Consider the following 10,432-nt stretch of genomic DNA (forward strand, 5'->3'; position numbering starts at 1 on the left):
ACAACGGAGAAAGTAAACAGGACCAACACAAAGAAAGTAACGACACTTGCTTATTGCAGTCTCCACTCGCGCTTCCGTCATACATCGTCTTGCTGAACGATCGTGCATGTTTTGTTGTTGCTGTTGTTGTTATAAATCACAAGGATTCCCGTTGCTCTACAAAAGCCATGGAGTTTCATTCACCTGTTATACCGGATGTCGTACACATTGCATGATGGATACTATAGTTCTGATCTTCAACCCGTTCAACTGACATCGTCAGCAGTGTAGTGGCAGTAAATACACCAGTTCGTCGATCGTATAAGATTAATTCGAAACAGACAAGCTGATGTCCCACGATGTGGAAGTATAAGATTCGTTGGAAAGCTCAGGAGTAGCAGAAATGAAAAGTGCGCTTATAGCGATACCACAGACAAGTGGTGGTTGAAAACTAGTTTCATGACGACATGCTCGGCCGGAGCATCTAAAACGTGTCGGTAAACGGTCGATGAAAAGTAAGAGTGCAATGCAACCCGGAAAAAGACTGTTACTTTGCAAACGTTTGATGATTTGTAAGTTGCGAGTAATATGATTGACAACAAATGTGTACTTGCGGCTCTTGCAGATACAGTTTTATCACCGGTCCAAAGACTGTTTTTTTGGTCAAATGGTCTTTTTGATGTGAGAGCTTATTAAAATTTATTTTTGGCGAGCCTACACCGTTTTGTGCTCTTAAGTGATTAAAAGTGTTGTGTAGAGCAAAAAAAAACGTCATGTAAACTGTCAACGCTAAATGAAGTGGAAGATGTAGCTGCAAAGCGAAGTCATTTAAAACATGATCGTATCTCAATAATCTATCGAATTTTTGAAGAAATTTTTTCGATCTTCACGGATTCGTTTGCAAAGCGCTGCAAAGTTTGAAAACACTAAATTATACAATGAGATGCGCGATTTTTGCAAGAGTGCGTAACGACTGATTTTTAATGTTGTAATGAAGTTAAGTGCCGTTGAAAAAAGTGCATCTTTGAGCATACTCGCTGTGATACCGTTATGTGGCAGTAAAGTCGCATAAGTCTTCGAAGAACAAACGATAAAAAAAACACATTTGTGCTGCATATCCGTTTCTACTAGTACTGTTTGAATAATTTCTCAGAACTGTGAAGCGAAAACATTCACATCTTTTAAGTGATGCGGATAATACGGAGAAACAATCATAAATCACCTGTATGAAGTGATAGCCGTCATTGTTTATCATCTGTCACTTTCAAACTGTGCCCTATTTTTGAAACATCCCTAAAAGGATTGAGGATACCATATCAAAAATGACATCGTTAGGTAATTTTTCTATCTATAAAATGTTTCGTGTTAAGTTGGCCCTGGAAAATGATAATATTTCTAGAATTAGGACTGGAAAATTTGGAAATACTAACTGAAACCATCTAGCGGAAGAAATTTTCATTCATTGAGACAAACACGTGAAAATACGATTGATTCATATCCAACACTAGAAATACTGTTCAAAATTGATATTATTATAAAATATTGTTTGATAGCTTATAATTAATAATATTGTAATGGAACGGAAAAAAGGTTCGTCGCCTACGACACCCATATGGGATATTTCTTTTGATTGGAGCAGTAATCAACAGCGTTTGCTTGACCCGAAACGGCTCGGCGGTATCCGTTCGGGTTTTTGCTTGCGGTAACTCACGGCGTCTAATCATGCTTTGAAGAAAAGGAACTCATTTCCTTCCCATGTTATAACTAAGCACAAGCGCGGCTTCTTGCATTGAAAGAATCGACGTGCAGCAGTGTTTCACAAAGCAAAAAAAGGCTGGTACAAGCCCTTGTAACAAGTGGAAACGTTTTTTTTTTCTCCCACACGATTACAGACACGTCAATCCAAGTCGTCGCGGAAAAGTTCAATGAACCTTTTTTTTGCAATGCTGGCTGCACGAAGGCCTTTATTTTCCAAGTGGCTATTGACGAACATGAATGGGAGTAACCTCTTAGCGTGATTTCAACTAGTGCCTGTTGAAGTTGATAATGTATATACGAAACGGTAATTCATCACACCTTTGATGAAAAGTTTGTAAATCCTTTATTTTGGCGCCGTAGGCATGAAACCTCTGTCAATAACATCCTAGTCAAAACTTTAAAACCAAAGAATGATTATGACATACGTGGCTAGTTTTGAAAAGTTTTTTTTAGCTTTAGTTAAGCATTTTTTGGCTGCTTTTACGAAGCAAATAATGGCATCATCACTGGTAATATCGAACATTATTAGTTCATTTGTTATTAAAACAGTGAGATTTATTCAAAACTTTCAGAATGATGGTTTGATTTGTTGGTTTTAAGAAGCAAATAATGAGAAGAAATTGGATAATAGGTTTACTAGTTGTCTAACAGCCATATCTTACTCAGAACATACACAGGTATGCTTCTTTATAACATTCCGGTTTACTTTTACAAATTTGTGTTCGTCGAAATATGTTAGAACTTATCGAATTATGCATTAAATCTATAACATATTACCCCTTAATATTTGCATTGCATACTTAATTTTGGCATATGCATTTTTGACGCTGGCTTAGATGGCAAAGTCAATCTTGTGGTGGTTTTATTTTACGGTTTTCCAACTTAAAACCATTAGATGAGGAGGTACTTGAAATGAAAGGGATTTTTTTCTTATGAATAAATGTGAATAAAAAAAAACTTCCCAACGGTTTTGCATGGACGTTTTTGCATCACATGGAGGGGATGTGAAACTGTGCTACAATTACGTCAGAGGATTAAAAGTCGACAGTACAGCACGACGCGACAAATGGGCAGATGGTTTGTGCACGAACACAGATCAAACCCGTCTAGAGTATTCTTCGCATTCGCGAGGTAGGTCGGGCAGCGTATACCACTGCGAAAGACATGAATGTATGACTTGGCATCACAATGTGGGTTAATACTTGCGGTAGGTTAGTTCTATCGCGAAGACTAAATGACGTAGTATATAGTATTGTTACGATCACGAACACAGTTTGACAGTGAAGCAATTTGAAATATAATTATGCATCATATGAATATTTTAATATACTCTGATATGTTATATAAATATGATATGTTTATATGATTAAATAAGATATATAAAAATATTATTTCATTAAATATTATTGAATATGTTAAATACAATGTTTCATATATTTAACTATGTTTGCTATCATTCCTTTTTTTATTCGTTATTATTATATTACGTTAAGGTAAATTAAACTAATTTATGAACTCGACAATGGATAAGATGTTAATTTCATTCATACCAACATCAAGGGGCGATGGAACGTGTAGTGCACTATAAAATTGTTGCAGCGGTATCTTTGACCTTTTGCACTGTGTTTCTTTATCAAATGCGGAAATTAAAAAGATGTTCACCGCGTCTCTCTATTGAGTGCAAGATCCGCATTATAGCCTCGCATAGTTTGCGCAGACACTCTTTATCAGCGTGATCCCAGGAGGCTTCTGTTACTTCGAGATCTTTGTAACTGATACAGTACTATTTGAAGATATGTATATATATATATATATATATATATATATATATATATATATATATATTATATATTTATATATATATATATATATATATATATATATATATATATATATATATATGTATATATATATATATATATATATATATATATATATATATATGTATATATAAATAAATTTATTTATATATATATATACATATATATATATATATATATATATATATATATATATATATATATATATATATATATATATATATATATATATATATATATATATATATATATATACATAGATATATTCATATATATATATATATATATATATATATATATATATATATATATATATATATACATATATATATATATATATATATATATATATATATATATATATATATATATATATAAATTTTATTATATACATAATATGTATTTAACACATGGATTATGAGCTTTTAACGTAATATTTTCTTGTTTGCGTTTCTGTTTCTTTTAATTTTTCAGGAATTATGACACTGAGCCGTGGACCGTACAGCGAGCTCGATAAAATGAGCCTTTTTCAAGATTTGAAACTAAAGAGAAGAAAAGTCGACTCAAGATGTAGTAGCGACGGTGAATCGATAGCTGACACCAGCACATCGTCGCCAGATCTTTTGCAACCACTATCACCAAAGATGTGTGATCAGCAGCAGCAGCAGCAGCCACCGCATCAGCTGCAGCAACAGAGCACTTCGGCTGTAATCGGCACCGGTGGTGTGGATACTGCTGAAGGTTTAGCATCACCACCGACAACACCACCGTCGATCGCAGAAGAAGAGAACGAACAGGTGTGTTCTTCGGCTAGCAGCTTCGATGCTGAACCATCTGGCCAGGGCGGTAGTAGTACCCCAAGCAATGATACCATTGCAGCAAAAGCTTTCAACCACAGTAGCTATCACTGTAATCGATTGAACGGCAGTTGTTCAAAAGACGATGGCAAACAACCCCACCATCCACCAGCGGATGGGTGTGGTGTAGGTCAGCGAGGCGATACTACGGTAAATGCCACTAATGTGAAGGACGAACTCTATGACGGGAGCGAAAGAGTGTCACCCGACTCATCGCCCGAAGTTCTAGCGGAGGAACGAACTCCATCTAGAAACGGTGCTCAGGGTAGAGCATCATCTATCGTTCCCGCTGCCAGTGTGATACGTTCCGTGGCTGATGAACGACAACCTCGTTCGGTCAATCCTCCTACCACGTCTGCCACCAACACGAGAAACCACAGCTGCAACAGTGGTGGTGCCAATGACGGCAACATTAATAACTGCGATCGTCTAGACAACATTGACACTGTCAAGATACTCACCGGCGGCAGTAATGCTACTGATCAAAATAGCAGTACTACTACTAGTGCCTCGGATGCCAGTAGTTGTAGTAGTAGTAGTAGTAGTAGTAGCAGCAGCAGTATTGGCAATAGTAACAACACTAAATGCACAAGTGCAACGCATGCATTGAATTCCGTTGAGGCGTCAAAGCAACAACAGCATCAACAGCAGCGCTACGGTGATCATGGCGTTAGAGTTGATGATGACGTTGATCGGACGGCCTCTCACAATGGAATGGACTCTAACGGTGCTGCTAGCGGTGGTCAATCCCGACAGCAGCATGCTACCGTGCTGGTTACTCCGCCATCGTCGCGGATCAAAGGAAACAACAATTTTACAACTGCAGATGCACCACCACCACCACCACCTAACACGTCAAATGCAGCCACAGCTGCTGCAGCAGTTGCAGCAGCTGCCACCACGCTGGTGACGCTCGGAATGCGGAAGCAGCAATCATTGCCACCCCCACCATCCACGGCAGCCACTGTCGAATCAACGCCACTGTCGACACCATCAACATCAACGTCCACGTCGCTATCATCGACTTCATCTTTATCACAGACATCGTTTTCGACGGCATCGAACGGGAGCGCAGCGAGAGCCGAGAACCGACACGTTAGCATAGATAGTGAGAATAACAACGATGTTTCTAATTCTAAGCACAGCAACGCGGATGAGGATGCCGAACAGCAGCATCAGAACAACCACAGTACAAGATCGCCTCCAACGGTCGGTTCTTCGTCGTCGTTTGACGCTGCAACAACCTCTCCACCGCCTTCGGTATCGTTGCCGTTCTCCCATCAATCGCTGTCCACGCGCATTGGCGGTTTATCATCAAAGATTGTTTCTAGTCAAATTGTTGCCGATACTTCACGATCTCCTGTCGGATCCAGTGTGGGTGGGATCAACATAATGCCCAACAACTCCTGCCAACAGCAGCACGTTATCATAACGCAACAGCAGATGCTGCAAGCGATGCATCAACAGATTCGCATAAAAAAGGAACGCCAACAGCAGCAGCAGCAGCAGCAAATGGGTGTTGCCAGTTCGATCATGAACAACCACCGAGCTATGAACCCGAATCACCCCGCAGTTCATCACACCCACACGCAACAGCTGGTTATCAAACGCGAACGCAGCGCTAGCGGAGGAAGCAAAATCCTATCCCATTCGCCAGGTTCTCCCACAATGTCGCATGCGACGATTGTTCGGCAACCTACTAGCAGCCCGGTGCCAATGGTCAACATGAGCTCTTCCCAGATGCAGCCACCGCATCAGCATCTTCCGTACCGTCAACCGAACAGCCCCGTGCAAGTAGGCTCATCGTCTAGCACTCCACAGCCGCTAAACACGCAAGTAATCATCAAGAGAGAGCGAGGAACGCTCGTGCACCAGCAGCCGTTCCAACATCAGCAGTCTCCTGCGGCTCCCAGCTCGGTGAATCCTGCCAGCAGTACCGCAACAAATACCACCCTTACAACAGCATCGTCACCTGTCCCTACTGCCGTTGGTGGAGCCCTGCAGGTGCGCAATCCAATGCGCGATACAACGATTCTGTTTCGCGTAAAGAACGAAGCAAACTCAACGACCCAACAGCACCAGCAGCAGCAGCAGCATCAGCAACATCAGCAGCAACAGCAACATCAGCAGCAACAACAGCAACTACAGCACCAGCAACACCATCGAATGGTCTGGCCCGCTCCTGCAGCGATTGCTGCAGTGGCGTCCGCCGGAGCGACTACTGCGCACCGTATTAATGGCGTCAAACCGGAAGTTATCGGTGGCCCACTGCCACCAATCAGAAACCAAATAGCGTCACCACATCAACAGCAATCACCACTGCAACAACATTCGCCCCACCACCAGCAACAATCGCTGCAGCTCTCACCGCAACACCATCGGCATAGCAGCCCGGGTCCGATCGCTTCTCAAACACCGCCACGGGTGACACCCACCGTAATTATGGGCGAATCGTGCGGTGTTCGAACGATGGTTTGGAGCTATGACACTACCATGCAGCAAGTTCACAACACGTCTTCATCGAACTCCGGTACGGGCAGCAGTACGGGTTCCGAATCAAACCAAGCAATGCCGACTGCTGGAAATGCCATCGGTACGCAGGGACAGCCCCATCACCACCATCCGCAAGCAGTTGCTCTCCATCATCAGCACTTGCAGCAACAACAACAGCAACAACAACACACCGGTTCCACGCCTTTGAACCATCACCAGCAAGGACATCAGCATACAAATGGCGGTACGTTGAATAGTGGGAGCAGCGGGATTGTGCTCAACAACAACAACAACAACAGCAACAGCAACAGCAGCAGCAACGGTACTAGCAACAACAATAATGGCAACAGCTCGCACAGCAACGTTTCAGCGAGCAATAACAACGAGGAAGCTGCACATCTTTTGCTCAGCTTGGGTCAGTCAGTTGTACCAACAACCTCGTCAACAGCGGCGGCAGCAGCAGCAGTAGCAGCCGCTGCAGCAGCCGTTGCCGTTGGCCATACTCAGGCATGGCAGACGTCCAATCACCACCGTACTGGTCTACCACTTAACATGGAACGGCTTTGGGCTGGCGATTATGGTCAGTTTTCCACGGGGACGCCACAACAACTTCAGCAGCAGCAAGCTCTGAATCTCACCTCGCAACAACAGCAACAGCAGCAGCAGCAGCAGCAGCATATGGCGTGGAGTTTGGGAAGCACAGGATCTGTTGGAGGTCCCAAAAAGGTACGTAAACGGAACGGAATTTGAGCTTTTCGTTGCATTGCGAATTATACGTTTTTGTGTTGTTGTTGCAGGAACTGCTTGACGATATTCCACCAGACGAAGACGACCAACCGTTGGTGTGCATGATTTGCGAGGACAAGGCCACAGGACTGCATTACGGCATTATTACTTGCGAAGGTTGCAAAGGGTTTTTCAAGCGAACGGTGCAGAATCGGCGGGTGTACACATGTGTCGCCGACGGTACCTGCGAGATTACAAAAGCCCAGCGAAACCGCTGCCAGTATTGTAGATTTAAAAAATGTATCGAACAAGGAATGGTGCTTCAGGGTAAGTGTGCCGGCGAACGCAACTGCTGGATAATACTTTTCATGCGTGTGAACCGTACCACACCCAAACGGCTTTGGACCATCTATGATTCACGCGGGAGGATAATGGGAACGATTTGATTTCAATATCACACTTGTTGCAATATGATGATCTTTATCATTTATGTTTTTTTTCTGGATGAAAAACAATATATACCGAAACTTGTTATTATTTCACCCTTTTATGGGTTTGTGCATTAGTATTTCTACAAATACTATGGCTACATTAACACACCCACAATCAGACTTATTTTGTAGATTAAATTCATAACCCTTCTATACCTATCATTCTTCCGTATCCTCACTGGATCAAAGGTTAGGAGAGGATGAGTACAAGTTATTTGGGAATTTTAGTGACTAGGGAGTCATTGGTTTTTTTTATTTCTGGTTTCCTTTTTTGATATTTTGAAAAAGGTTTGCTTCTTTACTGTTCCCTGCCTCAGAATCTGCAACTCAATCTTCTCACATACATACAAACCAACAAGCGTTTGTAAACACACCCACAAACATCAATTTTCAATTAAAACATTCCAATTTAGAGTGAAAACACTATCGTTGTCTGGAGCTACATCTTGTATGTTTTTTTTTGCTTTCTTTGTAGCGGTTCGGGAAGATCGCATGCCTGGTGGACGTAACAGTGGAGCCGTTTATAATTTGTACAAAGTAAAATATAAGAAACATAAAAAGAACAACCAGAAATCTACCAATGCTAAGCTACAGCAAGGTACCGGTGCCATGGGATCGGCCGTCACTAACCTTGGAGTTGGAGCCGAAGGACAATTGGGAGGCGGAATCATCTCGGGCGGTGGTGGCGGTGACAGTCCTAAGACGACAAACTTGTACCATCATCAACAGCAGCATCTTTCATCGCACGCGCAGCAACAGCATCATCTGCCCTCGACGACATCGCCAACAATGGTGAAATCGGAAGGCGTGAATCTTAGTCTCATGAACGGTACCATTCTGAAGACGGCACTCACCAACCCCAGCGAGATTGTGCATTTACGGCACCGGTTAGACAACGCGGTCAGTTCGTCTAAAGATCGGTCGATTTCGTACGAGCAAGCGTTGAATATGATACATACCCTTATTGACTGTGATGCTATGGAGGATATAGCGACCCTACCGCATTTTAGCGAATTCCTCGCAGATAAATCAGAGATCGGCGACAAACTCTGTAACATTGGCGACTCGATCGTGCACAAGCTGGTCTCGTGGACGCGCAAGCTTCCGTTCTATACGGACATTCCTGTCGAAATACATACCAAGCTGCTAACGGACAAATGGCACGAAATATTGGTACTGACCACGGCAGCCTACCAAGCCATGCATGGCAAAAAACCCATCAACGCCTCCCAAACACAAGGCGGTGGTGTAGGTGTTGTGTTAACACCGGATAAAAACGATCCCGAATTCACGGAAGAGGTATGTTTTTGGTTGGTTGGTCAAAGCAGCACTGTTTAATGTCATACATATATGTATATATAGCACTAAAATGATGTATGATAAGGGTGTACCATATAGCATGTTTGATTTCAAAATGTTTGGTTTTGTGTTTTTTTCTTCTAGATAACGTCTCATTTGCAAACGCTGCAATCCTGCCTTACGACATTGATGGGACACCCAATATCGATCGAGCAGCTAAAGATCGACGTTGGACAGATGGTGGAAAAAATGACTCAGATTACGATAATGTTTCGTAGAATCAAGCTAAAAATGGAAGAGTATGTTTGCCTGAAAGTTTACATTCTACTTAATAAAGGTAACAGCTGCCTCGGGTCGGGGACTTTCGCATTAAGGAGGAATATTAACGTTACTTTAATGTTATAATTTCATTGCAACTAACACCAATGGCGGCGCATGCGAGATAGAAGTTGAGCTGGAAAGCATTCAGGAGCGATACATTCAAGTACTTAGAAGCTACCTACAGCACACCGTACCGCACAACCCCAATCGACTGAGTGATCTCCTGGCCCATATACCAGAAGTACGCAATCAATGCTCTAGTATATTCAAGTACAAATGGAAAAATGTACATTCAATATCGCTCATTAAACTTGCATTACAGATTCAAATGGCAGCTAGTTTGCTCCTGGAGAGTAAAATGTTTTACGTACCCTTCGTACTCAATTCGGCCAACATCAGGTAGCAAATGATCGAGCGTGGCGTGACTCCGATTCCGGTCCGACAACACAGCACAGGATATACTGAGCACGTGGTGACGTATACAAACAACGCGTACGAGAGTGCCGCATCCAGTGAGGACACGGCACCTCACGAGTTCTACACGGACGATCAGAGATCTGCGTGCGGTAACAATCTCACCACTTTACGTCCGAAGTTCGACTGCGCTTTGAAATATATTACCAACAATGATGCTGCTACCACCAGCCAGGATGCTACGTTTCCGATAATGCAGGTAATGGCCAACGAA

At 42.4% G+C, this 10,432-nt stretch overlaps 1 protein-coding gene across 1 annotated transcript; it reads left to right on the forward strand.

The window, feature by feature from the left end:
- The first annotated feature begins 1,301 nt into the window (after nucleotides 1-1,301).
- Nucleotides 1,302-10,147, forward strand: LOC128724328 (hormone receptor 4-like). Its single transcript, XM_053818057.1, has 8 exons — nucleotides 1,302-1,314; nucleotides 4,032-7,211; nucleotides 7,278-7,633; nucleotides 7,705-7,960; nucleotides 8,600-9,423; nucleotides 9,568-9,760; nucleotides 9,870-9,985; nucleotides 10,067-10,147. The coding sequence occupies exons 1-8, from the start codon at nucleotides 1,302-1,304 to the stop codon at nucleotides 10,145-10,147; spliced, it is 5,019 nt and encodes a 1,672-aa protein (XP_053674032.1).
- Nucleotides 10,148-10,432: the final 285 nt, after the last annotated feature.

This window comes from Anopheles nili, chromosome 3 (assembly GCF_943737925.1).
Source record: "Anopheles nili chromosome 3, idAnoNiliSN_F5_01, whole genome shotgun sequence".
NCBI lineage: Eukaryota > Metazoa > Arthropoda > Insecta > Diptera > Culicidae > Anopheles > Anopheles nili.

What these genes read in the sequence shown, in the direction of transcription:
- LOC128724328 (XM_053818057.1), top strand. An exon ending in CAACAACAACAACAGCAACA is followed by an intron (nt 7,212 to 7,277) that starts GCAACAGCAGCA and finishes GCAACGTTTCAG; the next exon opens with CGAGCAATAACAACGAGGAA. An exon ending in CTGTTGGAGGTCCCAAAAAG is followed by an intron (nt 7,634 to 7,704) that starts GTACGTAAACGG and finishes TTGTTGTTGCAG; the next exon opens with GAACTGCTTGACGATATTCC.